The 25950-nt window shown below is 46.1% G+C and overlaps 1 protein-coding gene across 8 annotated transcripts in view; it reads right to left on the bottom strand.

Annotated features, from left to right (window-relative positions):
- Positions 1–25950, bottom strand: part of RAD54L2 (RAD54 like 2) — a 135716-nt gene that overhangs the window by 11236 nt on the left and 98530 nt on the right. For all 8 annotated transcript variants that reach the window (XM_033209014.1, XM_033208998.1, XM_033208988.1 and 5 more), the window contains 16 exons: positions 24280–24419; positions 23358–23474; positions 22817–23043; positions 19919–20101; positions 19641–19774; positions 17582–17778; positions 16141–16483; positions 15310–15487; positions 13643–13894; positions 13314–13432; positions 10825–10943; positions 8732–8831; positions 7457–7662; positions 6903–7075; positions 6183–6379; positions 1098–1297 (listed from right to left, as the gene is read on the bottom strand). In XM_033209014.1, the coding sequence (XP_033064905.1) occupies positions 1098–1297; positions 6183–6379; positions 6903–7075; positions 7457–7662; positions 8732–8831; positions 10825–10943; positions 13314–13432; positions 13643–13894; positions 15310–15487; positions 16141–16483; positions 17582–17778; positions 19641–19774; positions 19919–20101; positions 22817–23043; positions 23358–23474; positions 24280–24419 (2885 nt within the window). The remainder of the gene's footprint in view (positions 1–1097; positions 1298–6182; positions 6380–6902; positions 7076–7456; positions 7663–8731; positions 8832–10824; positions 10944–13313; positions 13433–13642; positions 13895–15309; positions 15488–16140; positions 16484–17581; positions 17779–19640; positions 19775–19918; positions 20102–22816; positions 23044–23357; positions 23475–24279; positions 24420–25950) is intronic.

Below are 25950 nucleotides of genomic sequence, written 5' to 3'. Positions count from 1 at the left end.
ATGGTTGTTTCTATGTATTTTTTTCCTCCTCCCTAAACTATTTGCATGTATCTGCTCCACATCACTTTAGGCTCCAAAAATGGCCTAATCTTCTTCCTTGCTGGCATTACCCACACCTGGGAAACAGTATTTTCAAGAATTAGTAGATAATAGGATTACAAGGGGCTCTCTTTTTCATTTGTTTCAAATTTTTTACTTAGAAAAATCAGTTAAGATCTTTTCATTAAAATGTATATATTGGCCGGGTGCAGTGGCTCACAACTGTAATCACAGCACTTTGAGAGGCCACGGCGGGTGAACTGCCTGAGCTCAGGAGTTTGAAACCACCCTGGGCAATATGGTGAAACCCCATCTCTACCAAAATACAAAAAAGTTCACTGGCATGGTGGTGCATGCCTGTAATCCCAGCAACTCGGGAAGCTGAGGCAGAAGAATCGCTTGAGCCTGGGAGTGCAGTGAGCCAAGATTGTGTACTCCAGCCTGAGCAACAGAGCAAGACTCCATCTTCAAAAAATAATAATAATAATAATTTATATATTACAAATATTTCTAAATAACAAGATAAAAAACAGGATCACAAAATGTTTTCCATCCTAATCATACTGAATTACAAAACAAGAGTGGATGGGTTGGCTACCTCCCACCACTGCTGACTGGCCCACCATGCTCAATTTACATCAGACTCGCAAAGGTAGAAGCAAGTGACAATTCAGATCTTCTAATTATGTACAAAGGTTGACAGCTGTCTTTTAAACCCAGACGGCTCTACAATCAGGCAGGGCTCAGCATATTCACAGCTCTATAAGAACCTGAGACCGACCCTGTGTTCCAGTGACATTTCCACAATTCATGCAGCACTCAGAGTCTATCTCACCCACCAAATCCAAGAAAACCCAGTTCTGTGTTGTTATTCTTAAGATATTTCACTAGAATCCAAATTCCTCAAGACCAGGGACTGTTGTCTTCCCTATTTTTTACCAACAGTGCCAAGTGTAGTAAGGTCAAAAATACAAAAGGCGTTTAATAGATACTTCCTAAATGAACAAAGTAATTTTAAAAGGGACAGCAGCTCTGCCACAGAACCTAGGAGTTCCCACCTGTCGTGGTGACCACCTTCTGCACAAGGACTCCTGCACGCTGCAAGTAGTTGATCGGAAAGTTCATGGATGGATTTGTGCTGGAGGCAGCGCTTACGCTGCCTCCCAGTGGGACATGCCGGGGCATCATGGGGATGGGGGTGGACTGTACAGGACGAACACTGGCCACAGGTTTTTCATCACCCTTCAAAGTTGGCTGCCTGTAAGAGAAAGACAAGGACACTAAAAGAGTTTGGCAGAACAACTCTTACCTTTCTCCAAAGGCTACAGAGCCTCTCTAGGCTGCCCCATTCTACACCATCAGTTGCTGCTCAGAGAAGGATCAGAAGAATCTGCAGGGTCTGGTTAATTCAAAAGGAGACTAGAAGGCAGGACTCAATTGCAGCAAAAGAGGCAGAAGGATAAAATCTGTCAAAGTCTAAGGATAATCAGATGTTGGTGGAATAATATTTTCTGGACACGCAAGACAGTATTTGCTCCTCTAGAACCTGGACTATCTACACCAGGAGTTAGTCCCTAAAGGGAAGTCAGGAAGCTGTCAAGATGCAATAAGGCAGGAAAAGTTCTCCTGACCACAGCGTATGTTAAGTTGAGATGGGCAGAATTTTCCCCACTCACCCATGGAAAATGGGCCATGTAATGACACATGTTTAGGTGATCCTAAAAAAGTCTGTCCCAACTTTAAACATCTTTACTTTCTCTCTGAAACCGTGAGTCTCAATAAGTAATACAGACACCTCTCTCTCTCTTCTGCATTACTTTTCATTGAGTTCATCCTAGCTCCAGCCTGGACCAACCCTCAAAGTGCCCCTCCAGTCATGACAACAACACAAGCAGCAGCTGCCAAAGCAATGTGTACAAAAGCCAGGCTTCTACTGATTTAAGATTTTTGAAAAGTCCCTGTCTACAAGCTTTCTTCAGTCTGCATCTTTTGTCTTTGGGCCTGGGGCAGGGGGGAGGGGGTGTGGAAACCCTTGGACTGATACATTCTTCCTCATCTGACTGAAGATTGGCACCTTTCAGTCAAAAGTGCCAATTTTATCAAAAGATAAAATAACACTTTTATACCACTCTGCTGTTGGAGCTGGTCTGCATGACTCCTCAATCACATTGCTCTTAGGTTTTTAAAGGCTCCTTTGGTCAGCCCCTTGTCCCTGTGGACCTCCAACTTCCCAGATGGGCCCCAGACCTGTGCTATCTGGCCTGTTTCCCCAATGTCTTCCTAGGATGGTTTGGCAGGAGTTAGAGGCCCTGGTCAGGTATCAATGTAACAGAAACCCAGCCCAAGCCTCATACCCTGCAGGGGCTAAGACTAAGAATTTGGGTAAGAAGTGTTCCTCACATGTACCCATGTGGACAAAAAAAAAAAAAACTCAGCAGGATCATGAACTCATCAAATGCTGTGAGAAGCTGGTGCCCCCATAGGGCCAGAACTAAGCCAGAAACAAAGCTGACATCTCCTTATAGCCAGCCTGGACCATTTGTCACATCTTCTCTCCATGTGGCTTTTCTCTCACTGGGCTCAGATTTAGTCCACTCCTGATGTTACACAGAAAAGCCCAAAAAAGGTGGGGGGAAGAGGGGGACGCTGGTAGAGGAAAAGAGAAGAGACCATTCCTGAGCAATACTATCTTGGCAAATGACAGAAATAAAGTCTGAAAGTTCTGAAAGAGAGTGACTTTCTCTTTTGAGATTGGGTCCCACTATATTGCCAAGGCTGGTCTCCAATTACTGGAGTTTCTGCCCAGAGATCCACCGTTAGTCTGACGGGCTTCCCTTTGTGGGTAACCCACCCTTTCTCTCGGGCTGCCCTTAACATTTTTTCCTTCCTTTCAACCTTGGTGAATCTGACAATTATGTGTCTTGGGGTTGCTCTTCTCGAAGAGTATCTTTATGGTGTTCTCTGTATTTCCTGAATTTGAATGTTGGCCTGCCTTGCTAGGTTGGGGAAGTTCTCCTGGATAATATCCTGAAGAGTGTTTTCCAATTTGGTTCCATTCTCCCTGCCACTTTCAGGTACACCAATCAAGCATAGATTTGGTCTTTTCACATAGTCCCATATTTCTTGGAGGCTTTGTTCGTTTCTTTTTACTCTTTTTTCTCTAAACTTTTCTCGCTTCATTTCACTCATTTGATCTTCAATCACTGATACCCTTTCTTCCAGTTGATCAAATCGGCTACTGAAGCTTGTGCATGCATCACATAGTTCTCATGTCATGGTTTTCAGCTCCATCAGGTCATTTAAGGTCTTCTCTACACTGTTTATTCTAGTTAGCCATTTGTCTCATCTTTTTTCGAGGTTTTCAGCTTCCTTGCAATGCATTTGAACATCCTCCTTTACCTCAGAGAAGTTTGTTATTACCGACCTTCAGAAGCCTACTTCTGTCAATTTGTCAAAGTCATTCTCTGTCCAGCTTTGTTCTGTTGCTGGCAAGGAGCTGTGATCCTTTGGAGAAGAGGTGCTCTGGTTTTTACAATTTTCAGCTTTTCTGCTCTGGTTTCTTCCCATCTTTGTGGTTTTATCTACCTTTAGTCTTTGATGCTGGTGACGTACGGATGGGGTTTTGGTGTAGATGACCTTTTTGTTGATGTTGATGCTATTCCTTTCTGTTTGTTAGTTTTCCTTCTAACAGTCAGGTCCCTCAGCTGCAGGTCTGTCAGAGTTTGCTGGAGGTCCACTCCAGACCCTGTGTGCCTCGGTATCACCAGCGGAGGCTGCAGAACAGCAAATATTGCTGCCTGAACCTTCCTCTGGAGGCTTCGTCTCAAAGGGGCACCTGGCTGTATGAGGTGTCAGTCAGCCCCTACTGGGAAGTGTCTCCCAGTTAGGCTACACGGGGGTCAGGGACCCTCTTGAGGAGGCAGACTGTCCGTTCTCAGAGCTCAAACATTGTGCTGGGAGAACCATTGCTCTCTTCAGAGCTGTCTGACAGGGACATTGAAGTCTGCAGAAGTTTCTGCTGCCTTTTATTCAGCTATGCCCTGCCCCCAGAGGTGGAATCTACAGAGGCAGGCAAGCCTGGTTGAGCTGTGGTGGGCTCCACCCAGTTGGAGCTTCCAGACTGCTTTGTTTACCCATTCAAGCCTCAGCAATGGTGGACACCCCTCCCCAGGCCAGGCTGCCGCCTTGCAGTTCAATCTTGGAGTGCTGCACCAGCAGTGAGCAAGGCTCCGGGGACGTGGGACCCACTGAGCCAGGCATGGGATATAATCTCCTGGTGTGCCGTTTGCCAAGACCATTGGAAAAGCGCAGTATCTGGGTAGCAGTGTGCCAATTTTCCAGGTACAGTCCGTCACGGCTTCCCTTGGCTAGGAAAGGGAAATCCCCAGACCCCTTGTGCTTCCCAGGTGACGCGATGCCCTGCCCTGCTTCGGCTCACCCTCTGTGGGCTGCACCCACTGTCTAACCAGTTCCAATGAGACGAACCAGGTACCTCAGTTGGAAATGCAGAAATCACCTGTCTTCTGCATCGATCATGCTGGGAGCTGCAGCTTGTTTGTTTTTAACATGAGAATCTTAACAAGGAAAAAAAATTTTAGGCTGGGCATGGTGGCTCACGCCTGTAATTATGACATTTTGGGAGGCTGATATGAAAGGATCACTTGAGCCCAGGAGTTCAAGACCAGTCTGGGCAACACAGTGAGACCTCATCTCGACTAAAAGAAAAAAAAAATTTTTTTTTTTTTTTTGAGACAGAGTTTCGCTCTTGTTGCCCAGGCCAAAGTGCAATGGCACGATCTTGGCTCACCACAACCTCTGCCTCCCAGGTTCAAGCAATTCTCCTGCCTCAGCCTCCCAAGTAGCTGGGATTACAGGCACATGGCACCACACCCAGCTAATTTTTGTATTTTTAGTAGAGATGGGGGTTTCTCCGTGTTGGTCAAGCTGATCTTGAACTCCTGACCTCAGGTGATCTGCCCGCCTCAGCCTCCCAAAGTGCTGAGATTACAGGCGTAAGCCACTGTGCCCAGCCAAAAAAATTTTTTTAATTAGTCAGGCATGGTGATGCACACCTGTAGTCCCAGCTACTTGGGAGGCTGAGGTGTGAGGATCACTTGAGCCCAGCAGGTCGAGGCTGCAGGGAGCTGTGATTGCACCCCTGCACTCCAGCCTAGGCAACAGAGTAACACCCTGTCGCAAAAAAAGAAAGAAAATTTAAATCTGCTCCCATCAAATAAAATAATTATTTTTAATTCAAGATAATCAAATAATTAAAAATGCAGGTGCCTGTAGTCCCAGCTACTCGGAGGCTGAGGCGGGAGAATGGCGGGAACCCGGGAGGCGGAGCTTGCAGTGAGCCGAGATCGCGCCACTGCACTCCAGCCTGGGCGACACAGCGAGACTCCGTCTCAAAAAAAAAAAAAAAAAAAAAATGCAAACTACTGAATCAGGTAGCAGATCTGATCAGTAAGTGGAGGGTGAGAGCTGTGAGGCACTGTCTTGAAATTTAAAAAAAAAAAAATTAATAACTGTTCTGTAATATCTTACAAGGAGCCTCTCTCTCTGCTTAGCAGTTGGCTTCTATTCTGTTAATATTCTGAACAAGTCTAGATGTTGTACTCAAAAAAGAGATTTTTTGGTTCCAGATCATGGCACAGACATAGAATGAAATCCCCTTAGGAGCAGCAGGATTCCCTGACTGTAATCCGAGAGAACAGATCCTTCATCCTTGAACATCACTGCTAAGTGAGGCCTAGAACTAAGGTGCTAGGGGTAAGATGCACCTGTGTAGAATGGCTGGGCCTCTTTTGGGGAAGTTTTATCCCCGACTCCTACCCAGGTGTCCAGAAGGACTCTCCTGGGTCATGGACCAGCAGCTCACTTTTCCAGCTAGGGCAGTCAAAACCAGAACCATTCAAAACACCAGGGCTGCTGAACTACTTTCACACCTACCCTAGAGCAGAGCCTGTCAATTCACAGCAGTCAAGGAACAAGTTGTAGGCTCTGCTTTTGTTTAAAATATGAACAAGTTGAAAGGTGTTTGTGCCCGGCCCAGCAGGAGATCCTGCCCTTTCTGGCCATAATGGTATACCCAACATACCGCCTGGGCATCATGGCAAGGGTTCCAGGAAGCATCAACTCACCAGTTTCTCTGGCTGAAGGCGGGGATGCTGGTCAGGCTCTGATCACTGGCAGGGTAATACTGCGCATACGATGGGCGGGTATAGGGGACTGATGTGCGTTTGTCTTCCTCATAGCTTTTCTTTGCTGCTTTTTTCTCAGCCTTGGTTAGCTTGTGATCCTTTCGGTTCAGGAGCAATGACTCATGCTCAAAAGGCTCCTGGGGACACAGGAGGATGTTGATTTAGTTATCAACATGGCTGATGGATAATGAGCCTTACTTTAAGACCAAGAAAAGAGCTGGCTGTCTCCAGCACTAGTGAAGAGACTGCTCATAGATACACAGGCTGGTTTACTGTCTTTCTGTCAAGAGTGTAATTTATAGCTCTAACCTAGTACCAGCTTTAGACATCAAAGCCTGCCTTCCCTATCAAAAGAATGGGGGAGTTCAGATAATTAACAAACTACATTTTTAGAAATTTCCCCTCTCTTTCTGCTAAGAAGACTCACACTGGTCAAATTATTATACATGGCTAACCTTAGCACTCCCAGGACCAGATTAGGGGAGGGGGTAAGTGGTTGGGGAAAGGGATGGGGACTGAGTGGGGCAAGAAAAAGAAGCCCTTGAGTCCAAGTCACCTGCATGAAACATCACCTTGGATGAAGAAAACAAGCTTACAAGACAAGCCTCCCTTGACAGAGAGACTCCCACTCCGGGGACTGCATGCATACCAAGTTCTTACCTTGGTGATGAGGTGAGGGTACTTCAGACAGGCCAGTTGCAGGACTGACTCCTTGATCCCCTTTATGTTCAAGGAAACTTGGGGAGCTGGCTCCTTCTCAACAAAGTGCAGTAGGTTTTCCACCTCTTTCCGGGTAAAGTTCAGCATTGGATTTAGATCATCCACCACCCGATCTAGAAGGATAAAAACATGGAGAAAGTCAGCACACCGCATTAAAAACTGTAAAGGTCAACAGAGAGAGGTAGCATAACTGTCACTAATAATGAAAAGTCATCCCATATCTGAAAGTCAAAGACTAGGTCTGAGGTTCTGGTGACACTGGAAACATCATATAAAGGGAGAACTTGTATAACGAGCTTGGTTGTTATCATTAAACTCACCTTCAACAAGTTGAGGTCAATTACCTTTTAAGCAATTTGAATCAGAATGAGATAGGAGGAAATGATGGCTTTCTCGAAGCCTGCCTGTGTTCCCATATCCTGCTCCTCCTCTCCCACCCTTGATATTAAAAGGCTGTATAGATGTGCCTCTCTGAAGTCTGGAAGATGGCCCACCTGACATGCCCTGCTTGGAAATCTGACGGTCATAGATCTTCTTTTCTAGAGTGTAATCAGCCACAAGGCGATAGATGTAACAGGGCTTTTTCTGGCCATAACGGTATACCCGACATACTGCCTGGGCGTCATGGCAAGGGTTCCAGGAAGCATCAAACACCACCACTCGGTTGGCACCAATCAGATTCACACCCAAGCATCCGGCCCTTTAAAAGACAAGCCAACAATCACAGAGTCTTTAGTCTTAAAAAAGGTTTTCAAATCAGTTTTGCCTTCTGTGACTTCTACCCCAATATTACTCTGTCCTAAGCCCTAAGCACAACATACTCAAGGATTTTGCTGTCCTGCTGATAAACAGTACATTCCTCAAGCACTGAAAATTGTGCCCTGAAATCCAACATGAAAGTGTCTACCAGCTCAGAAAGAAAACTTACTCTCCTCTTCTCTGTACCAAGTAAGGCCCCCACATCCTGGCCTCGGAGTGATGTTCTCTGGTGAGGGGAAACTTCTGCACACAGATGTTTCCACTATTTTTAGTCTAACAGCTTAGGAGAATGACTGGCTCACAGCCTGCCAAGGGCATTATGATGGCAGAAGGCGGCACAGCCTTCAAGCTGCTTGGCATGAGACAATGCCATCAGCCTTTTACAGTTACCTTGCACTTTCTCCTTTTTAAAGCACTTTCACATTCACCACATCATCTAAGCCTCATAACACTCCTGAGAGAAAAGCCAATTAAAACCCTTGTGTATTTTTTGTTGCTGCTGTTTGTTTTTTTCAAAAATGAGACGGGGTCTCACTCTGTTGCTCAGGCTGGAGTGTAGTGACTCAATCAGAGCTCACTGCAGCTTCAACCTCTCAGATTCAAGCCATCCTCCTGCCTCTGCCTCCCAAGCAGCTGGGACCACAGGTGCATGCCACCACACTCAGCTAATTGTTTGATTTTTTGTAGAGACAAGGTCTTAGTATGTTGCCCAGGGTGGTCTTGAACCCCTGGGTTCAATCAATCCTCCCACCTTGGCCTCCCAAAGTGCTGGGGTTACAGGCATGAGCCACAACCATTAATGAAGGTTAATGAAGGTCTCAAAAAATTTTATGATACTATCATGACTGCCCTGCTAACATAATTTCCTTTTGAAGTCCCCTCTCTGACCCCAAAAACAATTACAAACCTAAGCTGATCTCTTCTGAGGGAACTTGGAGTTTTAGGGTAGCAGCCAGGTGGCCAACAGCCTGTACAGATTCCTTTGACCTCGCCTCTTGGGATCCACTCACCTTGTAGAAAGAAGGAACAGCCAGGTGGTGAGGTTGCTGGGATCATTGAACTGATTAATGAGCCGCTCCCTCTCAAAGGCAGGGGTGCTACCATCTAGCCCTAGGAGGAAGGAAAACCATAAGAAGTGGATATATTAGAGCAAGGATATACAGCAAAATCACTGGGCAATGTTTTAAAGAGCAAAACAAACAGAAACACAACAATGCTCAGATCTCACCCCTTGGACATATCATGGGCCTATAGTAGGTAAGGCCCAGGCATCTATAATTTGAAAATATCCCCAGGTGATTCTCAGGTGCACCATGGATTATAAACTACATTTCTCCCCTTTAGTTCTTAGGTCAATTCTAAAGCCAAGAATCCTAGACTTCAGAGTGTATAGTAATCACCTAGGGAATTTGGAAAATACTGGCTCAAGGTGACCTCTCTGCCTCAGTCTTGTGAGTCGTGGTGAGTGCAGAAGGACTAAGAGTTTGTGTTTTGATATGGATTATGTTCCTCCACTAGGAATCTGCATTTTTAACAAGCTCCTGAGGCTAAGAACTTGCTGTAAGGAGACATAAAGGAAATACATCTGGAACAGTAGGATGAAACACATGAATGAAAGGCGGGAAGCTCAAAAGAGGGAGAAAAAATAGCCTTTAGGGCCGGGTGCAGTGGCTCACACCTGTAATCCCAGCACTTTGGGAGGCCAAGGTGCGCAGATCACAAGGTCAAGAGATTGAAACCATCCTGGCCAACATGGTGAAACCCTGTCTCTACTAAAAATACAAAAATTAGCTGGGCGTGGTGGCCTGTGCCTGTAGTCCCAGTACTTGGGAGGCTGAGGCAGGAGAATCGCTTGAATCTGGGAGACGGAGGCTGCAATGAGCTGAGATCGCGCCACTGCACTCCAGCCTGGCAACAGAGTGAGACTTTGTCTCCAAAAAAAAAACTTCAGTTAAGAAACATAAATAGTAAGGGCAACACTTATCATCTTGAGTAAACAGCAAAATTAAGGGCATGAAATACCACATGGAAAACTAACTGAATTACTACTGTTGTAGGAAGCAACAGTTTAATTGCTTGGTACTGGGGTTCTATGTCAGGACCCAACCTACCTTTCCAACCTGAGTTCCAACAGTTTCCAAGCACAGCTCACCACTGAGTTATAGGGCAAGCTCTGAGCCACACCTTGTGCTGGGGGTCTTCCTGCTACTCCCTGAACCTCCAGCTCTCTAAATCCTTCCATTAGGACAGTGGAATGAGGGCGATTTCTCCACACTCCCACTCCCCACGGGATATTTGGCAATGTCTGGAGATATTTTTGGTTGTCAAGACTGAGAGATACTACTGCCATCTAGTGAGTAGAAACCAGGGATGCTATTAAATGTCCTATAATATACAGGACAGCCCCTTAAAACAAAGAATTATCTGGCCCAAATGTCAGCAGTGCTGAGGTCTGTATTTCTCAACTTTTTTTTCATTACCACCCCACTAAGGAATGATTTTTTTTCCCCAATGACACTATGTCCTCCATGAAATTTAATACCACAGATATACTGTATATCTGTTTATGTACTGTATGTATATCTGTGACTTACACATTTTAAAAGTTAAGATTTCCACCCCCTGCTCAAAAAAAAAAAAGTTCATCCCCTTAAAGTATTATCTCCCCCACAGAGAATGCATGATCTAGGCTTGTGTTCACTCTGATCTTTCAGCCTGGAATGATCCTCAGGCAACAATAGCCCTGTATATTCAAATCCTCCCCATTTTTGAGACGCCTTGGCCAATCATCCTCACCAGAGCGATTCTATCCTCCTTAGAACCCCAGTTAGGGCACTCAATTGTTCTTGAATTGTCACATCTCAGATGAAGAGAAGGCCTATGCCTTCTATTTCTCTATACTTTCCCATCTCTCTCGATCCCCCAGCCCCTAGTACGGTACCCTGTACGCAACAGCTGGCTCTTAGTATCCCCCTGCTCCTTGGCTAATCACAAATATTCCTATGCATTTGATGGAGTGGAGAAAAAGAAAAGAGAGAGAAGGAAAGGAAACCCTTAAGCAGACCTTGCCAAGGCTTCAAGAACAACGCAACAATGAACTCACGGAAGTAGCTAATGTTTCGAACCCACTTCTGTGCTCCTTGCCCCTCGGCACCAGGTGGACAGGGTACTTCTCGTTTTCCAAGGAATTCCTCGATGAGAGCCAAGGTGGAAAGGCTCTGGCTGAAATGGAAAACATTTTGTTCAGATAGCTCCCAGAATCGAGGGAACATTGTTCCCAACAGGTTCATGCTCTTGTACAACTTTCTGACAATGGGAGCTCCACAACCTAGCACTGGTAAGAGGTAACTCTAGGCTGGGCACGGTGGCTCAAGCCTACAATCTCAACACTTTGGGAGGCCAAGGCAGGTGGATCACTTGAGGTCAGGAGTTCAAGACCAGCCTGGCCAACATGGCAAAACCCCATCTCTACTAAAAATACAAAAATTAGCTGGGTGTGGTGGCACATGCCTGTAATCCTAGCTATTTGGGAGGCTGAGGCAGGAGAATCACTTGAACCCAGGAGGTGGACGTTGCAGTGCAGGATCACGTCATTGCACTCCAGCCTGGGCAACAAGAGTGAAACTCTGTCTCAGAAAAAAGAAAAAAAAAAAGAGGTAACTCTCGGTTCGGCACAGTGGCTCACGCCTGTAATCCCAGCACTTGGGAGGCCAAGGTGGGTGGAACACCTGAGGTCAAGAGTTCGAGGCCAATCTGGCCAACATGATAAAACCCCATCTCTACTAAAAATCTAAAAATAATTAGCCTGGCATGGTGGCACGTGCCTGTAGTCCCAGTTACTTAGGAGGCTGAAGCAGGAGAAACGCTTGAACCTGGGAGGTGGAAGATGCAGTGAGCCAAGATCGCGCTACTGCACTCCAGCCTGGGCAAGAAGAGTGAAACTCCATCTCAAGAAAAAAAAAAGAAAAAAGAAAAAGAGGTAACTCTACCAAGAACAACCAAGGGTATCCTTCCTAGCACATAATGGGAGCAGAGTCATCCACATACTTATGACTACCACCACACTGAAAAAATACTCTCTTCATTCTTCACTTCCACAATTGAAAGTTTCTGGGGTTTAGCTCAATGCAGAGTAACAAATAGCATTTAGCATTAAACACTACCACTTCATGAATATACATCAGATATGATTATGGGTTTTACTAGAGAGACAAAATCACTCAACTGCTTCCAAGATATTTTGAGAGCCAGTGTCCTTAGAAGTGATCCATAAAATCAACACTAGGCTCTCCCCAAGCTAGAATCACTGCTGTCCTCTCAAAGTGTGTCACATATGGAAGCCCTCACTCTGAGGCTCCTGAGCCAGGCTCCTGCCACTTGGTTCTTCTTGGAGCATAATCTGGTCAGATTATAAAGGAGGAGAAGCAATCAACTTCATTTTCCTGGGGAGTCAAGTCTTTTTTTTTTTTTTTTTTGAGACGGAGTCTCGCTCTGTCGCCCGGGCTGGAGTGCAGTGGCTGGATCTCAGCTCACTGCAAGCTCCGCCTCCCGGGTTTACGTCATTCTCCTGCCTCAGCCTCCGCAGTAGCTGGGACTACAGACGCCCGCCACCTCGCCCGGCTAGATTTTTGTATTTTTTTTTTTTTTTTTGAGGTGGAGTCTCGCTCTGTCGCTCAGGCTGGAGTGCAGTGGCCGGATCTCAGCTCACTGCAAGCTCCGCCTCCTGGGTTTACGCCATTCTCCTGCCTCAGCCTCCCCAGTAGCTGGGACTACAGGCGCCCGCCATCTCGCCCGGCTAGTTTTTGTATTTTTAGTAGAGACGGGGTTTCACCGTGTTAGCCAGGATGGTCTCGATCTCCTGACCTCGTGATCCACCCGTCTCGGCCTCCCAAAGTGCTGGGATTACAGGCTTGAGCCACCGCGCCCGGCCCGATTTTTGTATTTTTTTAGTAGAGACGGGGTTTCACCATGTTAGCCAGGATGGTCTCGATCTCCTGACCTCGTGATCCGCCCGTCTCGGCCTCCCAAAGTGCTGGGATTACAGGCTTGAGCCACCGCGCCCGGCCGGGAGTCAAGTCTTAATGAGACTCAAAGCTCTAGCCAGATTGAGAATATAACTTGGAGCAAACTACATCACTTATTTGGCTTTATAGACAAAGCTTAAAACTAAAATAAAAGGTTGGGGAGGGATAGAAGATTAAACCAAGGGTCAGCAAACATTTTCCATAAAAGGACAGATAGCAAATATTTTAGGCTTTCTTGGCCACATAAGAGTCTCTGCCGCATATTCTTTGTATATTTTTTATAACGCTTTAAAAATGTAAAAACTATCCTTAGCTCTCAAAGTAAACAAAAACAGGCCAGAATTTGAAAGATTAGACTCCAATGCTAACCTAGGGTTCTAAATTGTTCTCTGTGGAGAAATCAAATTGGGCAATGAAAGAAACTCCAGGAGACAGACAACATGCAAGAAAGTCCTCACAATAAGCACTTGTTGTCGGGGGTGGGGGGATGGCCTTGGTCTTGTTCTGTGGTGGTTTTGTCATTCTTTACCATAGACACACAGCCTCAACTGGAAGTTTCTCATCCTACCTAAACACAAGGATCTTGTCCCCAAGCTTCACACTTTCCTCAATCAGGTGGAAAAGCAGTACCATCTTGGGAGAGTTTTCTAAGACTCCAGTCTGGTAATTAGTCAGAAGGTCCTTGGCCTGCAAGAGAGAAACAAGGCAGCTTGGAGCAGGTGCAAGGTCAGATCACTAGAAATAAAATTCTTTCCTTCCAAGGCAGCAGCTCACTGGCCACCTTTGTAATTCCATAAAGAGACCCTAGCCGTGCATCCCCACCCTTTCCCCAGGCAGGACATGCACCACCCCTTCTCAGCAATAGTTTATGGTTCCTGAAGGATTTGTTTGACTTACCCATTCATATGTGACGATGTTGTTGCCTCGCTCCTGGAAAGGGTTGAAGCCAACACCCTGTAGGAACTTGCTATTGGTTGCCTCTCCCATTGAGGAAGCCAAGGGGCTATCCTCTCCCTTGCCTTTTGTTCCCTGTGGTGGACAGCGGGCACTGGTCCCCGCAGAGCCAAGTTCTTCCACGTCTAGGTCCTGCTCATTGGCCAAGCTCTCCTTCTGAAGGGCTTCATACAGCACATCAGGGTGATTCCAGATCTGAGGTTCAAGGAAAGGGAGAGGGGACACAGGACAAAGAACAATCCAAGGGTGTCCCAGGAAGTCTGGAAACACATACTTGCTCAAACACACACGTCCCACAGTAAACACTGTCACACCAAAAATTAAAGTCAGAGCCCTTCACAGCCAAAGAGCCTGCATATTTGTTTTCTTTTCTTTTTTTTTTTAGAGACGGAGTCTCGCTCTGTGGCCTGGGCTGGAGCGCAGTGGCCGGATCTCAGCTCACTGCAAGCTCCGCCTCCAGGGTTGACGCCATTCTCCTGCCTCAGCCTTCGGAGTAGCTGGGACTACAGGCGTCCGCCACCTCGCCCGGCTAGTTTTTTGTATTTTTTAGTAGAGACGGGGTTTCACCACGTTAGCCAGGATGGTCTCGATCTCCTGACCTCGTGATCCGCCCGTCTCGGCCTCCCAAAGTGGTGGGATTACAGGCTTGAGCCACCACGCCCGGCCTAATTGCATATTTGTTTTCATTACCAGTTCTGGTCACCATGACACATGAATGGGAGCATTCATACCAGGAGCCATGCCAGTAAGTATGTTTGCTACATAATCAAAAAAGCTGTCACAAGCCTTTTTGACATTCTTATTCAAATAAGAGTAAGAATGTTCCAGTTTCACAGTGTGGCTACAGTCTGCTACTGTATAAAACTATAGAAAAAAATGTATCTGACTTATAGTAGATCAATCACATATCATTTCAGGGAGTATTCCTAGCAAGAGTTGAGAACTCCCAGGAGAAGAGAGGAAAGGAAGAAGGAAGGATGCAGTGACACCAAAGCATCATTATAGACCATGTTTGCCTTAGTTTCCTGGCCTTGACCCAGCACTGTGGCTATAAAAGAAATATTTGGAAACCCCTCCTATCCCCAGACACATACCTTCTGCTGACTTATTAAAGCAGTGGTCAATTAAGAATAATACCTAACAGGTCTGCTAAAGAGTAGCCAGAGGTAGAGGTACAAAGTCAACGAAACAGGTCCCTCAACAAAAGAATGAAAGTGATCTCAATCTGATTAGTATGGAATCCAATGGAAGGTATCCCTAATAACTTGTCTAAGCTATATATCTCTTGAATTCTGATTATGCTAGCAGTCAAAAACACTGCCCCACAGTATTTTTCCATTATCCCCCTTGGTATAACAAGTTGTGCAGCTGAGTTGCACACTGCAGGGAGCATCATTTACATTACACTGTGTGAATGGCACCCCCAGGAGTTATGTGGTACACAACCAGCACCTCTCTCCTTGGAGCCCCCAAACCTCCAGTGCAGTGAACTGAAGTGGCCCCTTCTCACTTTATTCTTCCTTTACTGAAGATTCTCAGTAGGAGTAACTCCCTTGGGACCATGTGTATCCTTAGTACCCATCTCAATCTTTCCTGAGGCCCCAATGCACCTTGCAACACACGCAGAATGCCTTAAGGGGGTTCAGCCCCAGCCAACCGCTGCTACCACAGTCCCGGAAGCGATCCATGAACTGCGTGTACAAATCTCGCTGGATCTTGGAGAGCCGCACAAGGATCACATTTTCTTCCTTGGCAGGGAGATGAATCTTCAGCACAGTGTGGCCTCTCCTACGGAGGCAAACAGATCAGAAATGGCAAGGTAGTGTGGCCAGGAGGGGTCAGAGCAAGATAAAAACAGAGCCTTTTGCACTCCTACCACACCTCCCTCTTGAGGATCTCAACATGCACTGCAACCTTGCAATAATGCAGAGTGGTTCAACAACCAAGAAGAAACTCACCTTAAGGATGAAAACTAACACTAAGGCAGAGTGACCTGTCCCAGGTCATGTCTGACTGCATGACAGAGACAGGGAAACCTGAGATTTAACCCAAATTAAATCTTACTTTAATTTGGGCTGCCTCTCTGAGCTTTCGCTCCATATGCCATGTTAACAAGGAAAAATGAGGGGTCTGCTTTAGACTAGCCTAAGGTAAGTCAGCAGAATTGTACCTTTTACTTGCTTCTCTCAGCAAGTAAGAGAGGTGTCTCCAGTACCTTTAAAGATACCTTTTGAGAGAAGCACTTCTAGGCCAGACTTTCAGAGAAGTGCAACAGTGGATATCCACCATCTGCTAGCTTGTCACAGGAAGCAAAGTTTTACTACTGCCCCAGGGAAGGGGCCCTCCTACTCCAACACCCTACCCTGTATAACAGGCTTGGCATGCCCTTGGCAACAGGGCCCTCTGAAAATTCAGGAAGCAGGACCCTGAGGATGGCTCACCTCTGCACAAAGCCCTCCAGAAGACTGTGCAAGACATGGCTCCGGTACCGCATGAGGCGGACGTCCTGAGGTGTGCTGTCAATACATTGCCCGTTCAGGATAGGGCGTTCAAACATGTTGCTGAACTCCTGCCGGGTGCCAAGGAAGTCTGGGCGCACAAAGTCCACCATGCACCAGTACTCAATGAGGTTGTTTTGCAGAGGGTACCCAGTCAGCACCACCCGGCGGCGAGAGCGGATATTCTTCAGAGCCTGTGAGGTGCTGGCCTGGCAGTTTTTGATGCGGTGTCCCTCATCACAGATTACTACATCAGGACCAGGGCGGCATAAAGCCTTCTCAAACTCTAGGGAGGGAAGAGGATCCGGAGTCAGAGGGTGACAGGGCCTGCTCTTAGTCAATAATATGAGAAGCAGGGGTGCACCCTGGAGGAGACAGAAGAAATGAAGGAAGCAGGAAGCAAGAGTCAGCCCCCCTTGGTAAGAGGGTGCCAGCCATTCAAGCTCCTGGATATGACTGGTATGACTTGGTATGACACTAATCTGGCAGTTGACTCTTGCAATAAATATCCCTTTCCCCTGTTCCTTTCCTTACTTTGTTTTTCTTTATGTGAAAAGTATAACTGACTTGCATTCCTAGGGCTTGGACCAACTGGGCAGCAGAGAGAGGGACCTTACAGAGTGCCAGCCTAGGATTAAAAATGCATCTGGATGAAACCAATGGGAATAATCCAGACACTTTAGTGTGCTCTCACCATTGCCAGCGTCTTGACTCCATCTGAAGGCTGGCTGGTAGGAGCTAGCTAAAGGACAGGGTCTTCCCGCAGTTATTCTCCAGTCATTGCTAAATGGCAAATTCATCCCAGCTCTATCATAGAAGCAAACCTAAAACAAACATAATCTCATAGATGAAGAGACTTATAAAGTGCAATGGCCTCTGAGCCCTTAAAAACTTTCTTTCCCAAATGAGCAAAGGCCCCTTAGAAGATGGAGTAGAATTAGAACTATGACAGGAATGGTTTTCACTAAAAGCAACTGGGATACATTTTTTTATAAATTCACAAACAATAGTATTACTACTTTATATTAGTGATTTAAACACTTTATATTTTCTTCATGCTTTCTCAGAACATCTCTAGAAAGTGGTAAAGGAAATGGTTACTATTCCAACTGTTCTGTGAGAGAAACAGGGACAGACGAACAGAGGAATCTCCCCCAAGCCAGTGTGTGGCCTGGCCTAACCATAACTGCACAGCTGGCAGAGAAAGCAGTACCTTCTATGAGCCATTGGAAGTCATCCTACTCAACTTGGGAACCAGGATTTTTGATCCATGGTAACAATTCACATTAATAATGCACTTTACATCTGACTAGGTGCTATTAGTAGACATGATTTCTTTTTTCGTGAAACACCAACAAGAGTATTCCTGGGATAGGCTGCCCACCTCTCCGAAACTCCTGCTGCCGATCTTCCTCATCTAGATCAATGATGACTGGGTGAGAACGTTTCTTGGTTTTCTTCGGTCTGCCTGTGGCAAATGATTTCTTCAGAGTGAGAAGTCTGTACATCTCGTACCCCATCAGCAGCACCCCACCCTCTGACACCCAATCAGCCATCACTTTAGCACGAGATGCCATCGTCCTGCAAGGCAAACAGAAAACTGTGTGAGATGTGAATTATATCTCAAGAATTATTGTTTCCACCGCTCCCAAGGAAGAATTGCTCACAATCAAAGCTGTGTTGATGTACATTCAGAACTTCTTATTACCAAAGATTTCATGTGGCAGCAAGCACAGGGCTAGCCTACCATCCAAGGACCTCCCATCATCCCAGAGAAACTAATTGCACTCAGGATGAACTGGATCATTGATGGTTGTTAAACAACAAGAAACATAGCAATTCAACTACATAAGGCAACAGAAAATGACAACCCCCTTGGATATTCAGGCATGACTACAACTCAACATTTGAAGGAGCATTTCAATCCCATGATAAATACAAGGTCACAGAAGGAAGGGCAAATTCTGCAGTTTACTTGCCTGGGCTCAAGTTAATAAAGAGCCACAAACAGTAAAGAGGAAAGGGAAGAGACCAGATGACCCTCAGTAAGTCACTCCACTTCCAAACACCAGAGCCCTCACTGTATTTCATTGATTGCATGTGGACTAAAAGTCCTGAAATCTAAGAAAGCAGAGCAACCACCTGTGAGGTCAACTCATCATCTCCTCATTTTTATGTGTGTGTCCAAACATCACAAAAGGCACCCTCTGCAAAAAATACAGTGTAAGTCTACCTTCTCAATTATCCGTACCACTGAGGGGAAAGGTTAGCATATAGAGCTGGTTTGTTGGACCAAGAAATAGCTTTAGACTTTTGGAAATCAGGTTGACTTTATGGCATACATAGATAGATAATTTTATTTAAATCTAAAACAAAGCGAGACTTACACCTTTCAAAGCTTTGGGAGTTGTACCATTAAAGGTCAACTGCAGACCAGTGCTTAAAAGAAGTGACTAATGATTAGGTTTTTAAGAAAAGTGAAATGTAATAAGTAAAAAATTAGACAGTAGAGGCCAGGTACGATGGCTTACGCTGTAATCCCAACACTCTGGGAGGACAAGGCGCGTGGATCACCTGAGGTCAGGAGTTCGAGACCAGCCTGGCCAACATGGCAAAACCCTGTCTCTACTAAAAATACAAAAATTAGCCGGGCATGGTGGTGGGCGCCTGTAAACCCAGCTACTCGGGAGGCTGAGGCAGGAGAATCACTTGAACCCGGGAGGCGGAGGTTGCAGTGAACTGAGATCGTACCACTGCACTCCAGCCTGGGTGACAGAGCAAGACTCCGTCTCAAAAAAAAAAAAAAAAAAATCTGACAGTGGAAAGATCCATTGTTTCGTGTTGAATTTTACTACAATATGCATGGGGAAAATATGACCATCCCCACATATTTTTCAAGATATAAAAGCCTCCTAAAGCAGAACATAGGAAATTTCTCAGGCTACTTAACTCTGGCTTTCCTGAAAAGCTAGGTAAAGAAAAAAATGAGGCCGGGCGCGGTGGCTCAAGCCTGTAATCCCAGCACTTTGGGAGGCCGAGGCGGGCGGATCACGAGGTCAGGAGATCGAGACCATCCTGGCTAACACGGTGAAACTCCGTCTCTACTAAAGATACAAAAAAAAACTAGCCGGGTGAGGTGGCGGGCGCCTGTAGTCCCAGCTACTCGGGAGGCTGAGGCAGGAGAATGGTGTAAACCCGGGAGGCGGAGCTTGCAGTGAGCTGAGATCCGGCCACTGCACTCCAGTCCGGGCGACAGAGCGAGACTCCGCCTCAAAAAAAAAAAAAAGAAAAAAATGAGTAGCAAGAACAGAGAAAGTGACACATCAAGAAACCAAAACAAATCTGGATGCACGGGCTACATACTCAAAGAGACTGCCTTAACATCAGATCCCAGACAGAAGTCTAAAAGGAAAGGGGCAGAGAGGAAAGGGCAGGCCACCTACTTGTGCTCATCATTCAAGATGTGAACTTTAAAGAACCGAGGCTGGACTTCTTCAGGCTTGTTGTCAGCCGGGAGGGCTTCAGGAGGTGGAAGCCACATGTTGAACTCTGCCAGCCAATTCTGAAGAGTATTAACCTATTAGAAAGCCAAGTCCAAAAAGAGAGTTTTATGGAACAAACTCAGAGCTGAGTTCATCAAGCCTTTTGGTGCCCAATAAAGGCATTAACGCAGAGCTCTTCAGAGGAGTGACTTAAGTGGTGCCTTCCCAAAAACTCTTACCGGCACAATGGCAAGGACTGTTTTGGCTGGCGTGTGGCGGAAGAGGACATCGACGAAAGAGATCACTTGCAAAGTTTTCCCCAGACCCATGCTGTGGGCCAGAATACAGCCAAAGCCACTGCTGGTCTTAAACCTCTCCAGGGATTCCACCAAGTTATCGTAAAGGAACCGGATTCCGCCAATCTGACAAGGGACAAAGACAAATGTCAGAGGGGCTCAAAAAGATGAAGGCTCCAGTTTTTACTCACTTTGTAATTAGTAAGAATTAAGTAAATGAGAAGGCATTATAATAGATAGCAGGTGTGGATGGCCATAGAAGATTCCCTGTACCTTGACTGGTCTATTTGCTGGTGACAGTCCTCTTGGAAAAAACAGAAAAGCATTCACTAGTACAGCGTAATGCCCCATGTAATGCATGAATCAGTAGTGTCAAATTCCTGACGGGATCTTTCAGTCAGTCTGGTTTCCCTCAGCGTTGGGAAGCTCACCCTCTTAAGGCAGCCCATTCCATAGGAGTAGTTTTTTCGTTTTTGTTTTTGTTTTTGAGACGGAGTCTCGCTCTGTCATCCAAGCTGGAGTGCAGTGGTACTATCTCGGCTCACTGCAACCTCTGCCTCCCGGGTTCAAGCGATTCTCCTGGCTCAGCCTCCAGAGTAACTGGAACTACATGCATGTGCCACCATGCCCAGCTAATTTTTGTATTTTCAGTGGAGACAGGGTTTCATCATGTTGGCCAGGCTGGTCTTGAACTCCTGACCTCAGGTGACCTGCTTCCCCTCGGTCTCTCAAAGTGCTAGGATTACAGGCATGAGCCACTGCGCCCAGCCACACAGGAGTAGTCCTTATTGCTAAGAGTTCTTTTTTTTTTGAGATGGAGTTGCGCTCTGTCGCCCAGGCTGGAGTGCAATGGTGCGATCTCAGCTCACTGCAACCTCCCATCTCCCAGGTTCAAGCGATTCTCCTGCCTCAGCCTCCAGAGTAGCTGGGACTACAGGTACGCACCACCATGCCCACCGAATTTTTGTATTTTTAGTAGAGACGGGGTTTCACCATGTTGGCCAGGATGGTCTCAATCTCCTGCCCTGGTGATCTGCCCGCCTCAGCCTCCCAAAGTGCTGGGATTACAGGTGTGAGCCACCACGCCTGGCCTGTTAAAGAGTTCTTAAGGCTGGGCTCAATGGCTCATGTCTGTAATCCTAGAGCTTTGGGAGGCCACGGTGTGCAGATTACCTGAGGTTGGGGGTTTAAGACCATCCAGGCAAACATGATGAAACCCCGTCTCTACTAAAAATACAAACGATTAGCCGGCTACAGTGGTGCACAACTGTAATCCCAGCTACTTGGGAAGCTGAGGCAGGAGAATCATTGAGCCTGGGAGGCAGATATTGCAATGAGCCAATATTGTGCCACTGCACTCCAGCCTGGGCTACAGAGCGAGACTTCATCTCAAAAACAACAACAGCAGCAGAGTTTTTAAGCTGAGTTATGCACAATAGCCAAAATATGTAATCAACCCAAGAGTCCATCAGTGGAAGAAAGGATAAAGAAAATGTGGTGCCTATGCACAATGGAATATTATTCAGCCATGAAAAATGAAATCCTGTTATTTGCAGCAACATGGATGGAACTGGAGGTCATTATGTTAAATGAAACCGGCCAGGCACAGAAAGACAAATATCACACATTCTCACTCATGTGGGAGAGCTAAAAAAGTCAATCTCATGGAAGTAGAAAATAGAATGGTAATTACCAGAGGCTGGGAAGGGAGAGCAGGGGGAGGAAGAGATGCTGGTTAATGGGTACAAAAATACAGTTAGCTAGGTCAGGCACGGTGGCTCATGCCTGTAATCCTAATGCTTTGGGAGGCCAAGGCAGGAGGATCACTTGAGCTCAGGAGTTCAAAAACAGACTAGGCAACACAGTGAGACCTCGTCTCTACAAAAAAATTAAAAATTAGCTGGGCATGGTGGCATGAGGCTATAGTCCCAGTTATTCAGGCTGAGTTGGAGGATCACCTGAGCCCAGGAAGTGAAGGCTGCAGGGAGTCATGATCACTGCACTCCAGCCTGGGCAACAGTGAAAGAGTCTGTCTCAAAAACAAAAAGTTCTCAGCCAGGCACAATGGCTTACGCCTGCTATCCCGGCACTTGGGGAGGCTGAGGCGGGTGGATCACTTGAGCTCAGGAGTTCAAGATGAGCTTGAGCAACATGGTGAAACCTCATCTCTACAAAAAAAAAAAAAATTAGCTGGGTGTGGTGGTATAGGCCTATAGTCCCGGCTACCTGGGAGGCTGAGGAGGGAGGATCACTTAAGCCAGGGAGGTCAAGGCTGCAATGAGCAGACATTGTGCCACTGCACTCCAGCCTGAGCAAGAGAGCAAGACCCTGTCTCAGAAAAAAAAAAAAAAAAAAGTTCTTAATTGTAAACTGAGTCAATGTCTGTCTTCATGGAACTTTTACTCACCAGTCCTGGTTTCAGGGTCTGGATCAACACAAACTACTCTACTCCCTCCTATCAGAAAGTCCCTCCATCTTCTGACTCTCACATCTCTTCTAGATACAGACCTTCCTAATCAAAGCACTGCTCGCCAGAGAGCACCTCAGTCATGGGATCCCACAGAAAGAGGCTCAAATTATTAGGTCAAGAGATCCAGTGCTTTCTACAGGGTAGGGCAAACCTGAAGCTTGTCTCTTCCCTTTCCCCATCCCTTCCTATTCATTAGGAATCCTGAAGCATCAACTGCTAGAAGGAAGTAGCAGGTCTTTCCAATAGCTGAACAAGCTGCTCTTGGTACCAAACAAGTACTTCACAGGCTGTGATGCTAATAACCACCAGCAGGCAATGTTCACAACAAGGAAACAAAATGGAAAAGGAGACACAGTCAAGGTTTGCTGTACCTGATGAGGTTTCACAGCCCGTGCCAACTGTGGGGCAAGGAAGACATTTTCCTCCTCTGGAGGGTGGTTTAGGTTGACAAGGACCCGCCCAAGGGCATCACGCTGGTTTAAGACATCATTGACATGGGTGCCACCCTTCTCTTCTTCCTCATCGTCTTCACTGACAGACTCACTGCTGTCCACAATGTGCAGAGTGTCCTCCTCTCCAGAGCTCAGTTCTATCACCTCTGAGACAGCAAAAAAAGCAAAACCAAAAATCCAGGGAGTGAAGATAATTTACTGCACACAGTCAGAGCAGAAGACTACAGAAACTTAAAGTTAGAACTTCTCATCACTTATTAAAATGTTGACTTTTACTATTTCTCTCTTTCAGCTCAAGTTAAGACAAGCAAAAAACTTACATTTACCAGTGAGACACAGGGAAATCAGTCAAAGCCACATCCCAAACTGAATGAGGAAGGACTGGACTCTTTTCAAAGTACAGTCAATCTCAGCATGAACACCAGGTCGGGAGAAAGGGAGGCACCTGGTTTCATCTTACCATCTCGACTGCTTTTTTCATCCTCACTGCCACTGCTACTGTCCAAACAAATGACTTCCTGGGCCAAGACCCGAGGAGGCAGTTGGGGACCATCACTTGCTCTTAAAGCAATTTCCTCTAGGAAAAGCAAAATGGAAGGGAACGATGTCAAGACCACATTTGGCTCTAACATATTTCCCAAAACAATTCACCACCCCTTTTCTTTTATAGCTTTCTTGGGGAGTATCCATCGAGAAGAGAAACAGAGCCCATCTCAAAAACCTCAGCCCTCCTTCCAAATTCCCTTTCTCTACTGGTTTTTCCTTCCTGCTATCCACCTGACCACTAGAAAAGGTCCCAATCCTTTGGCAAGTTAAAATCCAAAATTATGAGAAAAAATCTAGATAAAACCTATTTAAAGAGTACATTTTTATTCATTTTAGCTTTTTAGATGATTTTCTTCTGATTGTGTGCTCTCAAGAAGCTGAATGACTTTAAAGGATTCCTGAGAGGCCACAATCATTTTATTTTTATTTACTTATGTATTTATTTTTGAGATGGAGTCTCACTCTGTCGCCTAGGTTGAAGTACAGTGGCGCAATCTCAGCTCACTGCAACGTCCACCTCCCTGGTTCAAGCTATTCCCCCTGCCTCAGCCTCCTAGTAGCTGGGATTACAGGTGCACGCCACCACACCTGGCTAATTTTTTTTTTTATGTTTAGTAGAGATGGGGTTTTACCATGTTGGCCAGACTGGTCTCAAACTCCTGACCTCAGGCAATCCACCTGCCTCGGCCTCCCATAGTGCTGGGATTACAGGCGTGAGCCACAGCCCCCAGCCAAGAGGCCACAATCTTATTCCAGATCTGCTTTTGACCACTGTGTGCACCTAGGGCTTCTTCCTCCTGAAGCAAAGGGCCTTCACTGCCATGTCCACTGCTTACCAGGGAGGAATTCCAGCGGAACAGTAGGAATAGGGGCTGCATAATCTTTCCTCTGCTGCTCCAGGCGCTTCCTTCTTTCCAACTCTTCTTGCTGTGCTGCTTTGGTAACAGGCTCCAATTGATCCTCCCGGAGTAGCTTTCTAAACATTCACATAAGAGACAGCACTTGGGTTCAATTAAGATTTGGGCAATGTAATGGCAAGCTAAAGAGAGAAATAGCCATTGCTGATCTCAGAGAGTTGAGGCAGGAGAAGAGAAGCTACATCAGCCCCACCACACCCATGCAAGGAACAGCATTAAAAAAATAGGACATCAAGCTCAGATGGCTCTAGAAAAACATACTTTCCATATTATTTAACTCCCTGACAGATGCCTCTGCCAACTCATCTCTCCACATAACAGATCAAGAATAAACTAGAGTAATACTTGATTCACAAAGCTGAAAAGCAGTATTAAAAATAGTGTTGTTGGCCAGGCGCGGTGGTTCATGCCTATAATCCCAGCACTTTAGGAGACTGAGGCAAGTGGATCACCTGAGGTCAGGAGTTCGAGCCCAGCCTGGCCAACATGGCAAAACCCCGTCTCTACTAAAAATACAAAAATTAGCCAGGTGTGGTGGTGCACACCTGTAGTCCCAGCTACTCAGGAGGCTGAGGCAGGAGAATCGCTTGAACCTGGGAGGCAGAGGTTGCAATGAGCCAAGATTATACCACTGCACTCCAGCCTGGGTGACAGAGTGAGACTTCATCTCAAGAAAAAAAAAAAAATAATAATAGTGTTGTCATGTAGAAAAGAAACTAGGATTGGCCGGGCAAAGTGGCTCATGCCTGAAATCCCAGCACTTTGGGAGGCGAAGGTGGGCAGTTCACTTGAAGCCAGGTGTTCAAGACCAGTTGAACCAACATGGCAAAATCCTGTCTCTACTACAAATACAAAAATTAGCCAGGGGTGGTGGCAGACACCTGTGGTTCCAGCTACCCAGGAGGCTGAAGCACAAGAATCGCTAGAACACGGGAGGTGGGGGTTACAGTGAGCCAAGACTGCGCCACTGCACTCCAGCATGGGCAACAGAGAGAGACTTTATCTCAAAAAAAAAAGAAATTAAAAAAAAAAAGAAAAGAAACTAAGGTTACAGGGATTTTATATTATTTTCAAACTCAGAGTAATATTTCAAGTTGTCATTATTGTTATTCTTTTTTAAGTGGAGGCAGGAGGAGAAAAAGATACCACTCATTTCCTTTCAATGGCACATATTGTTATTTGATAGAAGGAAGAACTGTTGAGGATTTGGACAGTTAAAGAAGTTCACATTTTTGCTCTTAGAAGGAGCCTTGCTTTGGGTTAGACAGTCCTCTACCATTAGAAGTTGACATCTAAGAAGATGAGAACTCAACTTGTAAAGTCTTGTTTTGAGACATAAGGAAAAATAGAGGAAAAAACCGGAAAGTCCAGCTCAGAGCACCCTATCATCTTTGGGCTGCCACCTGGGGTCTCCAGAGAGTAGAACACCCTCCCACAGTGGTCAAGGCCTTTCTCATTTTCCCTACAGTCCTCTGAAGGCCCAAGTCCAGTGATCCTGAGCTGCACCTTCACTATTAACGGAGACATACACCTGACACTTTTCTCCTTTGGAGAGAGAATTCTCCTTCCCAAATCAGTCTTTCTGCTACT

This window comes from Trachypithecus francoisi, unplaced genomic scaffold (genome assembly GCF_009764315.1).
Source record: "Trachypithecus francoisi isolate TF-2019V2 unplaced genomic scaffold, Tfra_2.0 Lachesis_group0, whole genome shotgun sequence".
Taxonomy (NCBI): domain Eukaryota; kingdom Metazoa; phylum Chordata; class Mammalia; order Primates; family Cercopithecidae; genus Trachypithecus; species Trachypithecus francoisi.
Note: the sequence above shows the minus strand (reverse complement) of the source record. Positions and strands in the feature narration are given on the sequence as shown.